General features: G+C 46.6%; 1 protein-coding gene across 2 annotated transcripts in view; it reads left to right on the forward strand.

Moving 5' to 3' along the window:
* CSMD2 (CUB and Sushi multiple domains 2) overlaps window positions 1–23679 on the forward strand; it is a 679919-nt gene that overhangs the window by 507774 nt on the left and 148466 nt on the right. For both annotated transcript variants that reach the window (XM_043461986.1, XM_043461987.1), the window contains exons 26-27: window positions 16267–16469; window positions 21913–22104. In XM_043461986.1, coding sequence (XP_043317921.1) covers window positions 16267–16469; window positions 21913–22104 — 395 coding nt within the window. The remainder of the gene's footprint in view (window positions 1–16266; window positions 16470–21912; window positions 22105–23679) is intronic.

Here is a 23679-nt window from a genome sequence, read left to right on the forward strand (position 1 = left end):
TAGTTTGTTGATTTTTAACTATGGATGTGCTTCTTAATGATTAATGCCAGGGCAACCCAGAAACTCTGTTCTTGGCTGTTGGTTATGAAGCAGTAGGATTGCTGAGAGAGGGGGCCATGATTTTGATTACCCAGAACTGCTGCCCAGTGGAGCTTGTCTCCCTGGGAGGATGCTGGCCTAGACGAATCATCTGGCTGTGCCTGAAGCCCAGATGCCCCCGCTGCAGTTTCGTATCAATCAGAGAGCAGCAGTCCCCCACTGTGGTCAGCATGGCTTCCCTTTACCCAACAAGCGGGCAGCTGGCCCCGAGGAGGCAGAGGCACGAGAAGTTAAGCTTCTGTTCACAGCTCTTGCCAGGAATCGTGGCTGCAGGTTTAGCAGCTTCCAGAAGGTTTATTTTCATGTGGTGACAGTAAGTCAGACCTTAAACAGAGAGCGTCCATGTACTCACACTGCAAGAACTGACCTCCTGAAGGAACTGGACAGATGAGCACAAACACGATGGGGGATTGCTTTGTCAGATTTACGGTTTCAGCAAACGGGGGAATAATCAAAAGGAGCTCAATAGTGTTTGAAGGAGAGGATGTAGGTAACCTGGTAGGTATAAATGTAGCTTTCAGAATGGTGGTGCTCTCTGGCAATTTAGCTTCTCACATGTTACCTCTGGAAAAAGAAACACAAACTACTTCAAATTATCCAAAGATGATAATCCAGCTGAGCTTCACTGAATAGTTGAATTGGCCAGAATACATCAATTTAACTGCCAGTTTACAAGCCCAGAAATGAATTCCAGCCTCTCTTAGGAAGAGAATAAACAGTTCAACCAAAGAAATGCAAACCTTGTTGGTGTGCCACATTGGACCAGTGTAAATCTCTCCCTTTCAAAAAAAATAAACAAGCACAAGTTAAATTGAATTAAAAACTTGTGATACCACTTAACACATACCATTCTTTTTAAAAAGAGAACCATTTTCCTCTGAAAAGATTTTACCGTAGTAGGCAGAAGAAATTTTAAACAGGTATATAGATAATACTCTATTTGGGCGGGGGTGGGGGGGTGGTGTGCTGAGTCTTCATTGCTGTGTACACTTCTCTGTAATTGTAGCAAGCAGGGGCTTCCTTCTAGTTTCAGTGCGTGGGCTTCTCCTTGCAGTGGCTTCTCTTACTGCAGAGCGCAGGCTCTAGGCACATGGGCTCAGTAGTCGTGGCTCCCAGGCTCTAAAGCACAGTCTCAACTGTTGTGGGGCATGGGCTTAGCTGCTCCATGGCATGTGGGATCTTCCCCAATTAAGGATTGAACCCACATCTTCTGAATTGGCAGGTGGATTCTTTACCGCTGAGCCACCAAGAAAGTCCTAGATAATATTCTTGTTTAAGCATCAGAAATAGGGAAGAGAAGTAGCAGAAAATGGATTGTGAAATGGAGGAGGAAAGCTCCTGAGCTGGAAAGACAGTGACAGGGACAAGTGAAGAATGAAAAGAAACTAAGTACACAATAAAAATTAAAATTTGTAATCACAGTATTCGTCTTATAAGAAATAGAGGCATTGAAATAGGAGACAAGCTGGAGAATCTCCCTGAAACTGCAGAGAAAATGGGTGAAGGTGGGGAAGTAATGAAAGAGAAGTTGCTGAATGTGGAAGACAGAGCTCCAGTCCAGGAAGCATAAATGAAGAATAATTAACAAATGGAGCTATTAACAAAAAGGTGCAATAAAACACAACATGATAGCAAACTGCTCTTATCCTTGGTGAATCGTAAGGACTCACTGAGTTCCAAGCAAAATAAGTAAGATACAACTTGATGAAAAATGAAACAGTTCCATTTAAAAAAAAAAAAGACTACAAGCATTTGACAAAACACAGCCACACAGGTATGCACGCAATCAGCCCTCATCCTATAAGCAGCCATTTACAACAAACAGTCAAAACTATTCCAGCCCTCTAGAAGTTTCTTCTCTGTAACATCAAAGGCCAAAGCCTTTGAAGAATTACTGATTCAACTGGGATATAATATGCCCAAGAGCAACAGAAAATTGCCCACCCTAGTTGTTGAAAGAACTTATAAAGACAAGGCAGCACATGACCAAAGTTAACAGGTCCTAAATCCTGGAGCCTATAAACGTTACCTCGTTGGGAAAAAGGATCTGTGCAAGATGTAGTTAAATCAAGGGTTTTGAGATGAGGAGATTATCGTGAGTTATCTTGATGGGCCCTGGATGCAATCATATATATCCTTATAAGAAGGGAGCAGAGGAGATTTTTATATGCACAGAGGAAAAGGTGATGTGAATACAGACAGACACAGAGATTGGAATGATGCAGCCTTAAGCCAAGGAATGCTGACAGCCACCAGAAATTGAAAAAAGCAAAGAACAGATTCTCCCCCAGAGACTGGAGGGAGTGCAGCCCTGCTGACACCTTGATCTTAGCAGGCTTGCTTGTGTGCTAAGTCGCTTCATCATGACCCCATGGACTGTAGCCCTCCAGGCTGCTCTGTCCATGGGGATTCTCCAGGCAAGAATACTGGGGTGGGTTGCCATACCCTCCTCCAGGGCTCTTCCCAACGCAGAAACTGAACCTGTGTTCCATATCTCCTGCATTGGCAAGTGGGTTCTTTACCACTGTCGCTACCTGAGAAGCCCTGATTTCAGCATAGAGGTACTGATTTCAGACCTCTGGCTTCCAGAACTGTGAAAGAACAAATTCTCATTAAGTCACCACATTTATGGTACTTTGTTGCAGCAGCCACAGGAGAAACTAAAGCAGATGTAATTTTTGGCCTACAGAGATGTGTAGGGAAAAACTATACTAAGAATTGAAGACCATGAAAGACGATATTTAATTTGAGTCTCTAGTCCCTGCTTGTATTATTAGTGGTTTGATAGTTGGAGGAAGTCAGAGAGGAAAGTAGTCTTTTTAGCTTTTTTGTCTTACATAAAGGAGAGTGAAATGTTATATTATTTTTCTTCAATTTGATAATTAGAAAGAATGCCAGTGTAGGGATAGTTCAGAGGTTAAAGCGTCTGCATGCAATGCAGGAGACCTGGGTTCGATCCCTGGGTTGGGAAGATCCCCTGGAGAAAGGCATGGCAACCCACTCCAGTATTCTTGCCTGGAGAGTCCCATGGACAGAGGAGCCTGTTGGGCTACAGTCCACAGGGTCGCAAAGAGTCGGACACGACTGAGCGACTTCACTTTCACTTTTCCTTTCATGCATCGGAGAAGGAACCCCATAGCAACCCCATAGATTGCAGCCTACCAGGTTCCTCCGTCCATGGGATTTTCCAGGAGAGAGTACTGGAGTGGGGTGCCATTGCCTTCACCATCCTCCAGTGCACCCTAAATCTGGCCAACAGAGCAGGGGAAGAGAAGGCATTAGGGAGTGGAACAAATTTGTTTACGAGTCAGCTCTTCCTCCATATCCCACTAACCAGAACACGTTTCCCAGCTCACCTAATTATAAGAGAGGTTGTGCCCAGGAGGAAGAAGAAACAAGAGTCAATGGACACATAACATCATCACTGCTTGAAGAACAAGCATATCGGTTCTGATAATGAGTCTAAATTCCCTTTTGTCTGACCACTGCACGGTGTGAGGTAGGAGAGATGGGAAGAGAAGAGGTGGTCCCTGGAGAGGCCAAGGCTTCAGGAGCTCAGGAATGGGAGGAGACAGTGGGAAACGAGTGAAGGACCAACCAAGAAGCAAGGTCAGGTGGGAGAGCAGGGTGTAAGGTTGAAATGCTGAGCTAAGAGTCTGCAAAAGGAGTGGGCGAACTGATGTGTGGGCATCCCAGAGGCCGGCCCCGAGGAGAGGGTAGCCAGGAAAAGGAAGCCTCTACAGTTACGTGTGGAGCGTTTGCTGACCAGCCTGTGGGCAGGGAGGGAGCTGTAAGGAGCCATGAGCTGGTCCCACAGGTTAAACTTCCATGTTGAAAGAAAAAGATTCTCAGGTTAGGTAAAGGAGAAAGATGCTGCTAAACAGAAGAAAAATAAAATACGTAAAATTTGAGGCAAAGGACTAGCCTGAAAACACACATAAATAAAGAAGTTGCTATATAACACGGGGAACCCAGACAGGTGCTGCCTACATATGGGGCTTTCCTAGTAGCTCAGTGGTAAAGTATCTGTCTGCTAATGCAGGAGACGCACAAACACACACACACACACATATAGACAGAATAATATGTGATCAAATGCTTAGTCCACAAGTATGCCAACAGTAGCAGATCTTTATGCACCAAATAACCTAACAAGATGGAGAAGGAAATGGCAACCCACTCCAGTATTCTTGCCTGGAAAACCCCACAGACAGAGGAGCCTGGTGGGCTACAGTCCATGGGGTCGCAAAGAGTCGGACACGACTGAGCGACTAACACTTTCACTTAAACCTAACAAGAAAACGTAAAGCAATATCTGTCAGGAAAACAGGAAGAAATTGACATTCATAGAAGACTTTAATGCATCTCTCTTAGTGGAGTCAATTAAGTAAATAGAACTAAACTGGAGTTTGTTTCAGGTGATTTTACCATTGTTTGATTTTATGCTATGTATCAGACAATGCTAGGTACTTTATGATAATGATGCTGCCATTTTACAGAGGAGGAAACTGAGGCTTTGCCAGGCCACTCAATTAATTCTCAAGTACTAGCAGTAAATGTCTGAACCCAAGTCTTTGACTCCATAGCTGCTTTGTTAGAGCCTCTTTAGAAAGCAGAGCTTCGTGTCATGGAAAACATTTCTTCCAAGAAGGACAAAGACACTCCAGCCCTCAAAGAATCCCTGATGCCTCCAGGGCAGGTTCTGGCTAATGATGGGCAGTCACGGAGCCTTCACGTACAGGGTGAGGATGACGAGAGAACAAGTGGTTCAAGGTTACTTGGCAAGGAAGAGTGAAACCCAAGGCAGTAGCTTAAGTGCGGCGTTTGTGCACAGCCCTGACCTCCCAGAACACCAGTCACGGCAGCTTCTTCAGTGACCTAAACCCCGTTCTTTCACTTAGGAAAATAACAAAAGAAGAATCTTTGTGTCTGCTGAAGACCAGCTGGCAGCAGGAAAGGAGGGCCTCTAATTTTGCTCTAGACACCAATGCATGCTTTGGGCTTTGGTCCGTCTTCTCAGTTTTTGCTCTTTGGATGGCACAATGCTTTAATTATTATTGTCTGCTATTATCATCATGGTTTAATTGTTGGTTTGCAGTGCCGTAGCTCAGAGGGGGGCATTTTATAAAACAAGTATTATTTTCTTATTGTAATTTCCAATGTCACTGAGGATAATTCAAGCTGCATTCTCATTTGGGGGCAGGAGTGATTTCTGACCCCCTTCCCCCCTGCAGCAGCTGTTCTTTCTCATGTTGTTTTCCCCTGATGATCCGTTGTTACGACTGTTCTTGGTGCAGCATCCACTGTGTTCACGCAGTGGTGATGACTTGAAAGCACCCGTAACCCTTTTTGTATTCTGGGGCTAGTCGGAAGGCAAGTGAAATCAACATAAAGATGCTATGATTTTTTTTTTAGTCTTTTCTAGTTTATGCATCTTTCTAATATGTGATGGATACAAATGATGGAGGTGGGAAGTACCCAAGAAACGCCCACTGCTTCAAGTTTCCTTCAGAAACTGAGAGCTGAAGACCAGACACGAGTTTGCCTGCAGACAGCATCTGAGGAGTGTAGCCTCCTACAATGACATTTCGATGCTCTCCTAGCTTCTGAGATGAAAGTTCTGGCAGTGGTTGAAGCTGAGTGTCATGAACCTTACCTACAAAGCCCAGGGAGAGTCTTAGTGGGAGACTGGTGGGCAGAGCTAAGGGAGTGAGGGTCAGGTGGGGACACCCTCACCTGGGGACCTGCTGTCAGGACACTGTGGTGGAAAGTGGGACTCTGTAGAAAGAAACCCCAGAACAGGCTTGGTCCTGCAGTCCTGGCACCCTGGAGTTATAAAGAGAGTGTCAGTCAATCGGAAATGCAGATCGAGCCCCAGAGAGAGAGCAAGCAGAGTTTCCAGGCAGCTCCCAGGGGAATGGGAAAGAGACCCACGGGGTTGGTGAGCTAAGCTGGTGTCGCCTATCAGGAAGGCCCAGGCTGCATGCCAGGCAGACTTAGAACACTGAGACCAACCCAAAGGCCTTCCTCTGGGGCAACAGGGCTCCCAGCTCCCTACCCCCAGCCCTACCCAGCACCGTGGAAACTCCTCTCTCCAGGACCCCAAGGGCCATGCCCGCCTTGCCTTCTTTCGCGGCTGGGATAGCATTGTCCTGCCCTGAGACTGTCTCCTCTCCTGGCTCCCCGGGATGCACCTTTTTCTGGTTTACCTTCTGCCTCCTCCACTCCTCATTCTTAGTCACCTTCATGGGTTTCTCTTCCTCTGTTCATCCTTAATGCACTGCGCCTCCAGAACTCCCTTCCCGGTGTGTGACTCACACTGCCTGCTCATTGGGTGGGCTTGTCCTAACCCAGAGCTTCAGGTCTCACCCACCTGCACTCATGTTCTCATCTTCCTAAAGAACCTGTGGTATCCTGGGTGTGCCCATCTCCCCGTCCATGTCCTTGAGCAGCCTCTCCTCTCTGCCTGACCATCCCCTCCTGGTCACAGTCCTTGACAGCCCCTTCATCTGGACACGTCCTGTTCAGCCTAGTTGTTCCCTCCTCCAGGAGCCTTGCCTCACCCCTCGGCCTGAGGTAGCGGCCTTCTCTTTGCCTATCTGTACCATAGTATTTATCGTACCACACTTAGGGGCAGAAACAAGCCAAGTTCTTGTCTGTATCACCAGTGCCTGGCATGTATCCGTACCCAGTACCTGCTATCCGTTGACTGGATGTGTGAATATTGGTCAGAAGACCTGTAGAGCTGTACTTGGAGAGTGTGAGGCCATGGCCGCAGTATCCATGTGTCTCCTGGTTTTAAGCAAAGTCAGCTCTGGCCCAGGATCTATGCAGTTTGGTCCTGACTCTTTGGTGGTGATAGGATGCCAAAGACATAGTTGTGAGATGGGGCTGGATCCAGGGGCTGGATATGGGCGGTAAAACCTGTAGTGAAATAGGAAGTATCTTCCTTAGCATATAGGATTTAAGCTGCCCCTCATCAAATGATACACACAGCAAGGACTGTGGGTGAGTTTGGCTGGACTGTGGGTGTCCCTGAATGCTGATGAGCCATTCATTCATCAGTTCAACCAAACCAGAAGCTTAGTGTAGATTAGGCTTGGTCCTGGGTACTAAGGGTACAGACGTGAAGGAGACACAACACAACAGTTAAGGAACTCAGTAAGACAGGTGAGTAAAACAGGCTGACTCTGATACTCAGGAGCATGTAGAGGAGCATCTCACCAGACTGGAGGATATGGAGAAGCCAATGGAAAAGCTCCTGAACTGGAGGTGGGATATCTACTAAGACGTGTTAGTCAGATGGTGTATTCGTTTACGAGGGCTGCTGTAACAAACTAAATGACAACAGAGATTTATTTTCTCACACTTCTAGAGCCTAGAAGTCCAAAACCAAGGAGTGCATCAGGTCACACTGCATCTGATAGCTCTAGAGAAGGATCTGTGTCATTTCCCAGGTCCTGGTAGTCAGCTGCCAGCAATCCTTGGCCTTCCTTGGCATGTGGACGCATCTCTCCGGTCTCTGCCTCCATCTTCACATGGTGTTCATCCCTCCATCTCCTCGATGCCTTTGTTTCCAAATCTCCCTCTCCTTTCTCTTAGAAAGGCGTCAGGCACTGGACTCAGGACCCATGCTACTCCAGATCTTAACTTGATGACATTTACAAAGACCCTATTTCCCAATAAGGTTATATTCACAGGAACGGGGGGTTAGGACTTGAACAGGTCTTTTGGTGGGAGACCATGCAAGCCACTGCAGGTGGTGTGAGGGCACATGCAGATGTTGGAAACATCTGGGCAGAGGGAAGTCCCCAGAGCCAGAGGAGGAAAAGAAATGCATGAAGACTGAGAGGAAGAGGAGGAGGCAGTTATCCCCTAGGAAACCTGTCTATATTCTATAGGCAAAGGTGAATGACTGGTCAGATACGCAGTTCAGAAAAATCAGCTGGCCCTGGTGGAAAAGGTGGACTGAAAGGGAGGGAAAGAGTCTGGGTGCAGTAAGACCAATTACTAGCTTGTCTGTGTCTGCCTCTGTAACACCCTTCTCTCTCTCTCCCAATCATCTTCCTGTCTCACTCTCCTTGTGCTTTGCTTTTCTTTCTCCAAAACCGCTTCAAAGACATCTCCTCCTTGAAGTTTTCCTTGCCTCTCTCAATTAGGAGAAGACAATGAAAGGCCTTTGGTGCCAGACAGACGTGGTTTGAATACCACCTCTGACCCTATGAGCTCTCCGATGCACCCCTGGCCCCCAGCAAGTCATCCCAGTTAACCCCTAGGGACTCTAGTTCCCTCCTCAGCAAGACAGCCAAAAAGAGGCTCCAGTGTACAGGCTTGTCATGAGCATGTCAGACAATAGGCACAAAGTACTTGGCACATAGATTTCCAGCACGGGATCAGTTCTCTTCTTCCTCCGGTTATTTCGATGGCACTTTATTTATCACACGCGCTTAGCAGTTCCTGCATGTATTATTATGTTGTGTGCATCTCTTTCAATAAACAGGGGCAGCTTCCAGGGCAAAGACACAGCCTTCCACGTTTCGGCAGCTCTCGGCCCAGAGCGTGATGTGCACACCCCTCCCTCTTCCGTGCCGGGTGTTGTGTCTGAGGCCCAAAGAAACAAGTGCACAAAATGCGCAAGGCGTCAAGATGAAAGATCATCTTCCCACAGCTTGGTGGCGTGGGATCCCCAGACAACTTTCAATATGGAAGAAGCCAGAAGGAGACCGGATGGTCACCTGCAGGGGGGCTGCTTAGGCAAACCCAAATGTCTGCTTGGGTCCAGAAGTACCCTTACCAATGACAACCTCTAATTAGCATTTTATTAAACTTGGTTTCTGTGGGATGAAAAATGTCTTCAATAAGAGTCTTAATACACGCGGTTGGCTTGGCAAAGCCCTGACTGGCTTCAAGGATGTATCATGAAGGAGGTCACCAGCACCCGGAGTAGTCGCTGAGCTCATTTCCCTGCATCTGATGTTGCCCTTACCAGGCTGTTATTTGGCCACAGGAGTGATCTTCAAATGAGAATGGGACCTTGGAAGGCCTCAGCTTAAATCCTTCCGTGACATTCCTTCATCCATTGAGTAAAATCTACCATTTTCTCTAACCCACAGGCCCCGGCAGACCTGGCCTCTGCCTGCCTCTCCTGGGCCAGGGACAGCCCTGATGGCCTTCCTGCTGCTCTGATGCTCCAAGCGGCTCCCCTTTCGGAGCCTTTGCTCAGGCTGCCCTTTATCCGCTAAAAGCATCCTCCCACCTCTTGCCCTGTCCAGCTTGTCACGTGGCTGCCTCCCTTTGAGCCTTTCCTCTTCCTTAAATGTCACTTCCTTGGAGAGGTCTTCCTGGCCAGTCTGTCTAACCCGATCACTAACTCAGTGCTCTGCTGTTGCCTCCATTCCATGTGCCATCAGCCGTTCTGATGGGGTTGTGTGTGTGAGGGAGGATTGCCCATTTCCAGAGACAAGTGGCAGAGGGCACCCTGTCTGTCCTCTTCCCCTTTATCTTCCAGCACCCAGCATCCAGGAGGTGTTTACATAAACAAAGGCAGTGAGAGGTCTGGAACTTCAGTTTCTCTCCTCTCCGTTGCCAAGCAGCGTGGCTTCTGCTTGCAGAGGATCTCAGGCTCCTCCTTCATCTCAGGTCTCCTCCTCTCACCTCTGTTGACCTCATCAATGCCAAGCCTTTGACTTTGTCTGATTATCGGACCCGTTAAGCTGAATGCAGTGAACTGGCACTTTTAATTCCAGGTCTTGCATATCAGCCCCTTAACCTTATGTTTGGCTCACATGTAAACTATTGATCACTGACGGGGCCAGGCCTGGCTCTTGGCACCACCTCTTCCTTCTGAAGGTGCAGGTAGTGTTGTCGGGGGCAAGAGAGGAAGTGCCAAGGTCTGACCTGGACTGTAATTATACAATGTGGTTCTGACTTGCTCTCTGACCAGCCCTTGACCTTGAGCGAGTTATTTAATTTCTCTGAACCTCTGTATTCTCATTTTCAAGGAGGACAGTGATGCTACCTACAAACTAAAGATGCCCGTGAGGACTAGGTGGGATCAGCTGAAACTGCCCTGTACACAGTGGCTGTTGTATAAATATGTTTTCTTTCATTTCTGCTTAGTCTCCATAGTCTCTCTTTTCACCCGTCCCATCAATCTGGCCCCCCTGAGGCTTCATTTATTGATTCTTCAATTCACTCACTCATTCATTCCATTATTCACCCTCAGGGACCTCAGTCGGTCTCTAACCAGAAGAGGATTAAACCCAAACTCTGTCAGCTAATCCTGAGGTCCCTCTAAATCCAGCTCTGTCCCCATGACATCCTCACCGCCCTGGAAGTCTGGTGTGGGAGTCTCCGTTCTTCCCAGGCACTTTAACCTCCCCTTTCATGCCACCCAGACTTCTAGCCTCATCTTCTCCTCCATCCCCTGACATGCCTGGTCCATGAGCACCTCTCTTCCCTGAGAGCACGTGCAGCGATACCACAAAGCCACCCCACGGTCTGCCCCGGTGGGTGGTCCTCGATTTCCCAGTGCATCACGGACCAGGGAGGAAGCAGAGAAGCCAGGAGCAGCTTAGTACAGCAGGGAGGACACTTGTTTGCTCGCTTGCTGGGGCTCTCCTTCCCCACTTCAGTCAAGTGTGGGGCCCCAGTCTGCCGCCCTGTTGCCTGTGAAATACCTCGAAGAGAAGCCCCTCTGTTTTCATCAGAAGCCCTTGGAGGGAAGGCCTGCCAGGGGGTCTAGAACATGGCCATTGAAGAAACCCCTGCAGCTCTGATACTGAAGAAGCTCCACTTGTACCTATAAAAGGGTCTGTCTAGGAAATCCAAGAACTTAGCTTGAATCCTGCTGGAACTTTACTGGTGACTGAAAGCAAGAAATACGCACACATATGCAACAATAAATACGTAACTGGTAATTAAATTCCACTCACAGTGGAGCTGAAAACTAAAAAAAATGAATTTAAGAGGAAAAGTACAAAGAGGAAAACCATGAAACCTTACCAGAAGACATAAACTAAGCCGTAAATAAGTTAAGGCATCTACAGTGTTCTCGGCTGGGGAAAAAAGGTAAAGATATGTTTGCCCAAATCCATCAATAAATGTGTGCAGTTTCAAGTGTAGTATCCATGGGATTGGGAGGAACTTGAAAGGGTAAATTTGGGAAATTAGCTAAGAAATGTGGCAGGGGGAAATATGAAGGGGAGCTTGCTCTGTAAGAATTATCAAAATATGAGACTGAAAACTGAGGTCAGCCGAGTACTGCGCTCTGGGTATCTCAAGGTGAATTCTGTCCCGGCCAAGGATGGAGTCCAGGCATGGAGAAGGGTCTAGCCTCAGACCCCATGGCCAAGGTTTCAGACCCACTGAGAGAGAGAGCCCGGATTGCGCAGCCACAGGCGTTCTTCACTCAGGTGCTCGTGAGCATCACTGGCAGAGTCAGACCTAGCCCCGGCAGCGGGGCTCACATGGTGAACGGGGCGTGGCCCCACACTCGGAAAGTCCTGTTCTTGTTGGGGAGGGGGTGGTGAACAAATCAGTAAACTAAGGTCAGACTGTAACAAATACTCAGAGAGAAGTAAGCTGAGCATCTAGGTAGAATGTGGAAGAAGCTGCTTTGGGTAGGTAGCCCATTTGGGAAAATCATGAACCTATAACCCCTGAAAAGTTAAACTATACAAGTTCTGAGAAAATATTAAAGTTTTGCTTTTTAATCATTGGGAGAAGAAGAGGGTTTGCCCAAGCCTATCATGACATTCAATATCCTTAAGGGAAAATATTAACATACTTGATTACATAGAATGAGTAACTCCTATACCAAAAAGGACACCACAAGCAAAATTTAAAGGAAAAGGGACACCAGATGCTAGGAAAAAATGTTAGCAGCAAATATATAAAAAGGAATATATGTATATAAGGATAATAAATATTTAAAAATTATAATGTAAAAAAAAAAAATAAAAAATAAAAATTATAATGTGTGAACAGAATTTATAAAGACAAATAACTCAATTAAGATGGATAAGAGGTGTGAATATATACAAATGACCAATAAATATATGCAAAGATATGCAACCTTACTAAATTATCTAAATTTAAAACTCTAGTGCAATTCCATTTCAGTTTAGCAGATGGGCAAGTATTTTAATATAGAATATATTTACATTGTAATATCTGATGTTAGTAAGGTGAAGTTTAGAGAGAAGAGTCATATGAATGCTGTTCAGTGGTAATGTAAGTTGACACAATTACTTAGAATAATTTATCAGGTTTTATCAATAATTTTAAATATATACCTATTCACACCCAAATTATTCCTACAATTCAACTGAAATCTTAACATAAATGAAAAACACTACATAAAGATGGGTATGTTCCTTGCAGTATTATATGAAATAGTGAAAGATAGGCATATACCTTTCTATAGGAAAAAAATGAAGTAGATGTAGCTCTCTATTATACAGTATTAAGTGAAGAAAGTTACATAAACTATGTAAAATATAGTCCCCGTGGTGGGGGGATGTATGTGTGCACATTGAAAAAAATCTGGAAGAATGTACAGCAAACCTAAAATCAAGTGGAAAGTTCTAGAGAACAGATTAGTCGATGTGAGACTTTTTTAAAATTCAGGTCATCTGTATATTGTTGGCATTTTTCTGCCTCAAGCATGTCTTATTTTTATAATTTTAAAAGACATTTTTAAACAGATATAGTGATAAGTGGAGAGAATCCCTGGTGACTCGGTGAAAAAGAATCCATAAGCGAATGCAGGAGACCCGGGTTCAATCCCTGGGTTGGGAAGATCCTCTGGAAAAGGAAATAGCAACCCACTCCAGTACTCTTGCCTGGAAAATCCCATGGACGGAGGAGCCTGGTAGGCTGCAGTCCATGGGGTCGCAAAGAGTCAGACATGACTGAGCGACTTCACTTTCCCTTTTCACTTTCATGAACTGGAGAAGGAAATGACAACCCCCTCCAGTGTTCTTGCCTGGAGAATCCCAGGGACGGGCAAGCCTGTTGGGCTGCCGTCTATGGGGTCGCACAGAGTCGGACACGACTGAAGTAACTTAGCAGCAGCAGCAGCAGCCAGTATTCTTGCCTGGGAAATCCCATGGACAGAGGAGCCTGGCAGGACTGTAGCCCAAGTCAGACACAAGAGTGAGACACAACTGACGCAAGAGTCTGACGCAAGAGTCAGACACAGCTTAGCAGCCAGACCACCAACACTGATAAATGGATTGGATCCTGGAACAGAAGAAGGACCTCAGTGGCAACACTGGTGAGGTCCAGATCAAGTCTGGAGTTGAGTTCATAGTAACGTACCTATGTTGCTTTCTCAGTTGTGACAGATGTACACAGGGAAATGTCAGATGTTAAAAATGGCAGAGGTGGTGAGGGGTCTGTAAGAATTCTCTGTATTATCTTTGCAACTTTTTTGTAAGTCTAAAATTATTCAAAAATTTTAAAAAAATGCTGATTAGGGGAGAGAAAGAGAGACAGGCTGGTATCCAAGTTTTACTCTGGGACACAAAGATGTAGGCTCACCCTTGCCCCCACTGCATCTGGACCAGCTTCCCAAAGATGCTAACGTTACCTATGACCTTTGCTCCCCACCATACACTTTTTTTAAGACTTAGATTTTTAGATCAGGTTTAGGCTTCCAGGTGGATTGAGTGGTAAAGAATCTCCCTGCCAATGCAAGAGCCACAGGAGATGAAAGTTCAACCCCTGGGTCAGGAAGATCCCATGGAGGAGGAAGTGGCACCCACTCCAGTATTCTTGCTCAGAGAATCCCATAGACAGAAGAGCTTAGTGGGCTACAGTCCATGGGGCCGCAAAGAGTCAGGCAGGACCGAGCAACTGAGCATGCACAGGTTCACTGAAAAACTGAGAGGAACGTACAGAGATTTCCCATTGACCCTCTGCCACACACATGCACAGCTTCTCCCGTTATCAGTATCCCCATCAAAGTGGTACATTTGTTACAATTGATGAACCTACACTGACACATCATTATCACCCAAAGTCCATCATTGACATTAGGGTTCACTCTTCATACCCATTATTCCAAAGGTTTGAACAAATGTGTAATGATATGTATCCACTATTATAGTATCATAAGAGTATTTCCACTGCTCTAAAAATCCTCTGGCTCACCAGTTCTTCCCCTCTCCCTGACCTAGCCTCTGGCAATCACTGATCTTTTTGCTATTTCCATAGTTTTGCCTTTTTCAGTGTATGCTATATTTGGAATCATACAATATGTAGCCTTTTCAGAATGGCTTCTTTCACCTAGTAACATGCATTTAAGGTTCCTCTATGTCTTTTCATGGATTAATAGCTCATATCTTTTTAGGGCTGAAAAATATTCTGTTGTCTGGGTTACCATAGTTTATTTATCCATTTACCTACTGAAGGACATCCTGGTTGCTTCCAAGTTTTGGCAGTTGTGAATAAAGCTGTTCCAACAACAGGGTGAAGCGTTTTGTGTAGAAATCAATTTTCAACTCCTTTGGGTAAATACTGCAGGACCCAATACAATCCAGAGATCATATGGTTAAGAGTATGCTTAGTTTTGTAAGAAACCGCCAAACTGTCGTCCCACGAGGCTGTACCGTTTTGTCTTGCCACCGGCAATGATGAGAGTCCCCATTGCCCCACACCCTCATCAGCTTTTGGTACTGTCAGTATTCTGGATTCTAGACATTCTAATAGGTGTGTAGGGGTATCTTACTTCCTTTTTTTCTCATTTGCCTTTTTCAATGACATATGATGTGGAACATCTTTTCGTATGCTTCTTTGCCATTTTTATTAGTATATCTTCTTTGGTGAGGTATCTGGTAAGGTTTAGCCCATTTTTAATCACATTATTTGTTTTCTTACTGTTAAGTTTTATACATTTGACTCTCCATGTCTACATATTCAGGATCCACAGATTCAACCAACCTCAAATGGAAAATATGCTAAAAAAAAAAAAAAATCCAGAAAGTTCCAAAATGCAAACTTGAATTTGCTCTGCACAGGCAACTATTTACATGGCATTTACATTGTATTTACAACTATTTACATAGCATTTACATTGTATTAAGTATTGCAAGTAATCGAAAAGTTATTCAAAGCACACAAGAGGATGTTCTATGCAAATACTAGGCCATTCTGTATGAAGAACTTGAGCATCCTGGGATTTTAGCATCTTGTTATCTTTTGCAGAACAGCAATGTTTAATTTTAATGAAGTCTACCTTATCACTTGCCTTCTTCATGGATCTTGTCTTTGGTATTATATCTAATATTATATCACTATAATCGAGGTCATCTGAGTCTTCTCCTTTGTGAAAATCTTCTTCACATAGGAGAAATGTGAAGAAATGTGAAGAAAATGTGATCTTCTCCGAGTTTTATAATTTTACATTTACATTTAGGTCTGTAATCTATTTGAGTTCATTTTTGTGGAGGGTATAAAGTCTGTGTGTAGATTCATTTTTACATGTGGATGTCCAATAGTTCCAGCACCATGTGTTGAAAAGGCTCTCTGTGCTCCATTGTATTACCTTTGCTCCTTTGTTAAGGATCAGTTAACTGTATTAATATGGGTCTATTTCTGGACTTTTGATCTATTTGTCTATTATATCACTGATATCACACTGTCTTGATTAATGTAGCTTGCTAGTAAGTCTTGACGTCAAGTAGTGTCAGTTCTCCAGACCTGTCCTTCAATACTGTGTTGGCTCTCACAGGTATTTTGCTCCCCATATAAACTTTAAAGTCAGTTTGTCAATATCCACAAACAACTTGCTGGGATTTTGACCGAATATTTGTTTTTTCCATATATCCTTTATCCCCAAACTTTGCCTTCTCAGCATCCCTTTCCAGACTAGACTCAGAAGTGAGGTCTGGGGACTGCTGTGTAGAGTTGAGGAGGTGGCAACAGGAGGTTCCATAATAATAAACAAGATGCACAAAATCTAGCCTTCCTCACTCTTGTCCCCATTTCTAGTGACCCCAGTGGGCAGAGCAGTCAAGATGGAAGTTGAGAGCATAACTGCCAGACATCACTTCCTATTCCTTCCTGCAAGTCATTCTTCGGTGTATGACTTGCCGTGACCGGAAACCACTGGAAGGAAGGGGCTGAGCCCTGCGTGACCACCTGCCTCTTCTCCCCACGCAGGCTCCACTTCCTGGTGTTCGACACAGAGGAGGTCCACGACGTCCTGCGCATCTGGGACGGGCCGGTGGAGAGCGGGGTCCTGCTAAAGGAGCTCAGCGGCCCGGCCCTGCCCAAGGACCTCCACAGCACCTTCAACTCCGTCGTTCTTCAGTTCAGCACCGACTTCTTCACCAGCAAGCAGGGCTTCGCCATTCAGTTCTCAGGTCTGTGTCCACCCTCCACCACCCGCCTGCATCAGTCCTGCCTCAACCCCCCCGCCCCCTCCCTCAAGTCCCCTCTTTCCTTCATCTCTCCACTCGGGTAAAGATGTTTGTTGAGGATCTGCTCTGTGCCTGGTTTATGGGCAACGCTGGTACTAACATCCGTGCTGAGCTTACTCTAAAGGAGGAGACAGGCAGGTGAATAGACACTGACATGCAAATCTACGAGTATGTGGAGAGAGGAGTGTGAACTGTTATGGTCACCTTGGAGCATCAAGGAAGATGTTCCAGGAAAGACAATGCTCAAGCGCTGACCTAAACGATGAGTAGAAGTTACAGAAAAACAGTATTTCAGGGAGGGCATGGTCAGTGATGACGTGGGCTTAGAGTTGTCATGGAATTGGACATGCAGGATTCCTGGGGCCTTATTATATGAGTAAGAGAGAAAAGGGCATCTTGGGTGTGAAGGGCATGTGAAGAGGTGCAGAGGCAGGGTCATGGACTCCAGATGTAGAGGGCTGTCCTTGGCTGAAACCTGGAGTGTGTGGAGGGAGGCAGGGCAGGAACAAGCTGGCAGTGGTTTGGGGCACAATCACGGAAGAACTGATCTGACACATCACACACGCTGATTCTTAGTTTAGTGCAGGTCTCAGTAAGGACTGGGAGCCAAATATGAGTAATCTAAATTCAATTACTTATGTACTGTGGTGGCCAAGTATGGGGGAGCATCACAGAGAGCTACCAAAAACGGGCAGCGCTCAGACATCCAAGTCCTGATATAAACGCGCATCTATGATGGTCCTGCCTCTCCTGCGATGCATCATCTCATATCCTCTGAATTGCCTCTTGCATCACTCATCTCCCTGCACGGGTGACTCTGCCTCTGTCTACGCTTATGTTTAATATACAGCAGCTGTCTCATTACCATCTCCTTACCCCACGGTGGGTGTGAGGGGTGGTTTCCATGGTGATGGCCAGAGCAAGGCTGTGTGGCACCTGGGCCGTGGCTCTGCCTCCACTTTCTCACCTGGTAGATAGATCAGGTATATCTGGGTATATCTCTAGCACCAGTAAGGCTGTAACAGCATTTCAGAGCCTACTTCCAGCTGTTTTGGGCATCTGTCTTCTCCATGGAGACCAGCATTTAGCAGTGTGGGGTGGGAGGCTGGCACACATGAGGGTCTCCAGGGCCATGTTTTTATGTACTCAGTAACTTGCCCGCTTAACATTCACACCGGCTGCCAGCCTCATGAGAAATAGCTCCTTGTGGGATTCACTGGGGGTCTTCTTACTGGAAAGCCGGCACCCACTTAGCCATGGAGAGGGCCCCTAGTGATCACCCAGTAACACTGAACTGACCCAAGATTAGAGTCTCACTGTGGGGCCGCAAGAGTCATTTTAGATAAGCATTTCCCGACATCTGTCGCCATGAGGTCCATGGGCAGTTCACTGGTAGTGCGGGAAAAGGAAATCTGCCTGATCAAATTATGTCAGGAAGGTGCTTAGGTTGAGGCAGACCTAAAGAGATTATCTGTAATTTGGAGCCTCCGAGAACATCTGTTCTGCTAATGCAGATGAATTCGGAAAGTGTTGGGCAGGTCACAGTTCTCAAACATATTTTATCATGGGTGACTTTTTCCAAGGCTATCTCAAAAGATTAGCATTTCATGAAACAAACTTTTGGAGATTGCTGGTATACGCCATAGAAAGCTCTCCCAGCAGTAAGGAGAGTGGAATGCTAAAGAGACAGCTCAGTCCATTCACTGGGGAAAGGAGAATTAGGAATAATTAAGCCAGATATGTATTTTCTCTGTGTTGAAGCTGATGGGTACGGTTTTATAAAAGGCCCATCATTGCACTGGCGAATTTCCCCCACAGATTTGCAATATCTGACCTGCAGTGTGTCTTCAGGCTTGCCACGTGGGCCAGAGTCCCTGGGCGGTCCCGTGAGCCGTGCCTTCACCCAGCAGCTCCAGCTACTTTCCCACACACTGCTCAGCTCAGAGACACCCTCTTCCTCCTTCAAGGCTCATCTCAGATGCCACTTCTTCCTAAGCTCCCCACTCAGAATAGACGGCTGTCGCTACCGTTACCACCAGCACTTCTGTTTCTTCAGCACATTGCCGATTCTAGGCCCTCAGCCTTGCCTGGGACCTGGCCACCTACTTGCCAGCACACAGGACGCTCTTAGGGGTGGGGGCCGCCTTGTGTCCCCATCAGACTCCTGAAGCAGGAGCCCACTCACTACCCAGTGGACCACTAGGTACATGAAGACATGAACAAATGGATGGTTTTCTCTTAACACAGGATTTCCTTGGGCAATTCACCCTGAGTACCACTTAGGTCCACAAAGAGAGGAGTGGGAGAACTACCTGGTCTAGGCTCCAGGAAGGCCGTGCCAACCTGGCCTGGCGTGCTGGTATACCCGAGGTTTGGGAAAGGTCACCTTCCCTGTTGCTGTCATCACTTAGCAAATACCAGCACTGCTCTAGGGAAGAGGGAACGGCTAACCCCACGTTAACGTTATCGTGTGTGTTTGACAGGGGATTGTACAGAAATGCCAGGGACGATTAGTACAGGCTTGGCTTTATTGAGTAAACACGACTGTGTAACATCTAACATCCTGTCTGCACCACATGGATCCAATCTCTCCCTGGGGGCTTTGCTGAGCAGCTCACATTCAGGAGCATTAAAGGGAGAATGAAGAAAAGGTGAGAGGGAGCCCTGAAGGAGAGGCACACGTAATCACGTCCACCTATAGAGCCAGCACCACCCTAAACTCTCTGCGACATTATCTCTTATAATTTTCCCAAAACCCATAAAGCACAGGCATCATTATTAATCCATGCTGCAGATGTGGGCTGTGGGGCCCAGAGAGGTTTCTCATTCAAGGTCATATAGAGTTAATAAGTAGAAGAGCCTGGGTCAAAATCCCTGTGTCTGATTCCCAAACCTAGGCCCTTAATCATCGCACTCCATTGCCTCCCCTGTATGGTCAGAACAGTGAGCTGTTTTTCTCCCAGAGAATCATTTACATGTATATGCTGTAAAGCTGGAGTTGAAAGCTAAGTCTGCTTTTAATTGGGAAGGGAGAAGATTGGTTCTTGTTTGACTTTATAAATAAATTCAGTAAGTGTCTGATGGTGACGGTTTGTTCATTTATTTATTCACCCAAGAAATATTTACTGAACACCACTGTGTGCCGGGTACCACTCTAGGCCCTGGAGATACAGCTGAAAGCAAAACAGCCAAGGTCTCTGTTCCCATAGTAATGCACAAGTGATCTACAATATAGAGGAAAACACGTGAACTAGCAAGATGATTACAGGTTGTGCTATGAAGGGAACACAACACGGTGATGTGACAAATTTGATGGAAAGGGGTTAAAGGGTAAGCCCAGAAGAAGGTGATCAAAGAAGCCTGTCTGAGGAGAGGATGTTGGAGCTGAAAACTGAATGACAAGACAGAGCCGGCATAGAAAGATCTGTGGCAAGAGTGTTCCCAGGCAGCAGGGGCAGCAGGTGCAAAGGCCCTGGGGGCAGGGATGTGGGGGAGAGACGGCCCTGAGCTGGCTGTGCTGAAAGGAGACTTTACAACTGTGGCTGAAACATAGCGATAGCAGATCATTGAGGGTGTTAACGATTAAAGCTGGATCCAAGCAAAGGATAGGTTTTAATATGTGCTTTCAAAAGAGGAGACTTTAAGGTACCATAAACCAGGAGTCGGCAAGTTTTTTCTGTATAAGTCCAGGTAGTAAATATTTCAGGCTTTGTGGACCACGTGATCTCTGTCATAACAACTCAACTCTGTCATCAGAGCATGAAACCAGCCGTAGACAACTTGTTTACAAGTGAGCACCCCTGTGTTTCAGTAACACTTTGTTTGCAAGGACAGGCATGCAGCCAGATTTTGCTGTGGGCCTTGGTTTGTTTTATACTGTCTTAGGCATTACCTGGTATAAGGAATTAGGTACTCCAACTCCAGGACCTGTCCATGCAATCCTAAATCTTATAATTAGTGATATCAGTGTCTGCAGTTGCCCTGGGCTTTTGCACCGAGTAATAGAGGAGAGTGGATACATATCCCCAGGAGATCTAGAGGATGTAGAAAGCATAAAATCTCTCTAAGGCCTCCTGGTTTGCTTAACAACTAACGTGGGAACTACCCTGGAGGCCCAGTGGTTAGTTCAGATTTTGCCTACCAATACAGGGGGTGTGGGTTCGACCCCTGATCCAGGAGCTAAAATCCCACATGCCTCATGGCTGAAAAGCATAAAACAGAAGCAGCATTGTGACAGATTCAATAAAGACTTTAAAAAATGGTCCACATTTTTAGAATCTTTTTTTAAAAAATAACTACTGTGAATTTTACATTTTATTCCATAATAAATTCATTTGCTTTAGTGTAAAAGTTATTTTCCCAGAATTTCTGAGAAAAATTGACCCTCCAAGTCAATGACTGTATTGATTCTGTGTCCCCCAGAGTCTCCTATTTCCAGGGCCTGCCGAGCACAATCTATGCACCATGACACAGGCGGGGACCCTGGAGGAAGCTGGGGTTGATGCAGCTGCCCCAGAACCCTTTCTCTGGACTTCGTCTCATACCCTTTCCTTTGGCGTGTTTTCTCACCTGCATTTTGTCCATTTATTCAGTCATGCTTTTATTCATTTGTTCCTCCTTTCCATCATTTATTTGATGTTTGCTTTTAGAATAAACGGGCCTCTCTATATTACACTGTCTGATATTAGGCTACAAATATCTTCCCAAATTCCTAGGTTTATTGAATTTTTAAAACATCCCAGCTAGTAATGTTTATTTTGAACTCCACCATGCCACTCGCTGTCAACACCAGATTTGTCTCTGTTTCAGTCTGATGAGTTGTGGGTTGGTTGCCATGCAAGGGAGAATATGACCTTCATCTGACCTTAGTAACTCCAGCATCTGCTCAGCCACCACTCAGCATGCAGGCAGGCCAACTCCCAAACTCCCTGGCAGACCTTTCTGATTGCATATTGGAGTTTATTCTTAATTACCTTGTCACTCCCTCATATGGATCATGTTAGCGATATTTTGCAGAATTGGAAAGCTCTCTGTAACAAGGCTTGTGCCGTTAAATCAAATTGAACTCAGTTCTACTATCATAGCAGGGCAGTCATGCTTAACTGTAGTATAGTATCTCATGGTAGATGGATGACCGTGATGCTGATGGTACGGGTAGAACAGGTGACGGTCAGGAGCAGGGGTGGAGGTGGTGACAGGAACGGGCGTGAAAACAAAGGTGACGGCACGGCTGCTGCAGCTGCTGATGCTGACAGGAGGTGATGGAGATTCCGGCAGAGACCTTGGTGATGGAGATGGTGACGTCAGTGAGCGTGGTGAGCCGGGAGCCTCACTGTCTGGCAGACACCTAGGCAACCCCACTTTCTCCTCTGTTTTCTTATCCCAGTGTCCACGGCAACATCCTGCAATGACCCCGGGGTTCCCCAGAATGGCAGCCGGAGTGGCAACAGCTGGGAAGCCGGCGACTCCACGGTGTTCCAGTGTGACCCCGGCTACGCGCTGCAGGGAAGCGCGGAGATCAGCTGTGTGAAGATCGAGAACAGATTCTTCTGGCAGCCCAGCCCGCCGACCTGCATCGGTACAGAGCAACTGCAATGTGACCCCCGCTCTCTGGTCCCAGCACTTGTATTCTCCAGGTCTCCCAGCCCCTTAAGTGGCAGCTGCATTTGGAGTCTGTCCAGCAGAGTCAGAAGAGCTGAAAGTCGCAGGAACCTCCACGCTTACTCTGCTTTGCCGGCACATGTACACACACACACACACACACACTCACACACACACACACGCACACACTCACACACACACACACACACACACACACACACAGTCATACCCTCACACTCTGTGTCTGTCCATGTGCTCCGTGTGCTAAGTCACTTCAGTCGTGTCCTGCTCTTTGTGACCTTATGGACTGCAGCCCGCCAGGCTCCTCTGCCCATGGGATTCTCCAGGCAAGAATACTGGAGTGGGTTGCCGTGCCCTCCTCCGGGGGATCTCAGCCACCCAGGGATCAAACCTTGTGTCTCCTGCATTTGCAGGCAGGTTCTTTACCGCTGGGCTTCCCTGGTGGCTCAGAGGTTAAAGCGTCTGCCTCCAATGCGGGAGACCTGGGTTCGATCCCTGGGTTGGGAAGATTCCCCTGGAGAAGGAAATGGTAACCCACTCCAGTGTTCTTGCCTGGAGAATCCCATGGACGGAGGAGCCTGGTGGGCTACAGTCCACGGGGTCACAAAGAGTAGGACATGACTGAGCGACTTCACTTACTTCTTTACCACTAATGCCACGTGGGAAGCCCTACTCACACTCTACACACTACAGATTCTTTCCACTTCAAAATAGTCCCCAAGTTTTCTGTTTGTCCCTTTTCTCCTGGCCCAGTCCATATAGACTGGGAGGAGGACCATGGGTCACCTCGGGTAACCAGGGTCCGCGGGTTTTGAAATGACCCTTCTATTACCTGAAGTGCTGGGAGGGCGCTCGCAGGCCTGGATGTAAAAGGAAGACCTTTGCTCTTCTTCACAAGCAAATGAATCTGGCTTTTGGTTCCCCAGCTCTGTCCTTAGTCCTTAGATTTCCCTGCTTGACGGATGAAGAAGTGGAGGGTCTGCAATGTGTCCATGGTCACGTAGCTCATGCAGGTTGGGGCCTGAGTCATCAGTCCTGCTCTCTGGCTCCTGAAGGCTGGGAGGAGGAAGGAACTTAAAAGGAGAGGAGGACAGGAAAGAAAGAGAAATCAATGAAACAGACATTCCAGGGCTCAGGTCCACATGGCTCTTTCCCTCAGGCAAAATACAGAGTGTAGTTCTGTACTGTGTCAGCAATGGATGGCAGAAGAGACCAGGAGTCCTGGGGTCCGTGCTGGACCTTTCCTCAGCAGCCTCACTTAGCTTTCCCTGCAGCTCTCTGTAATGAGCACCATCCCGTCATCTTACAGTAGAGGCATCTGAAACTTGGGAACTTTGAATATCTTGTCTCAAATCACAGAGCCAGGATACGGCAGCACCAAGAGTCACCCCCACGTCAGCCTGAACGCGACGCCTTTCATGCGCCTGACTCCCACCCCAGAGATGGTTTCCGGGGATGTCCTGAGATGCCCACCCCGGTGACGCCCAGCCCCCTCTTTGCATGCAGGCTCAGTGGGAGGTGCTGTCCCGGC

Source organism: Cervus canadensis, chromosome 2 (genome assembly GCF_019320065.1).
Source record: "Cervus canadensis isolate Bull #8, Minnesota chromosome 2, ASM1932006v1, whole genome shotgun sequence".
Classification (NCBI taxonomy): Eukaryota; Metazoa; Chordata; class Mammalia; order Artiodactyla; family Cervidae; genus Cervus; species Cervus canadensis.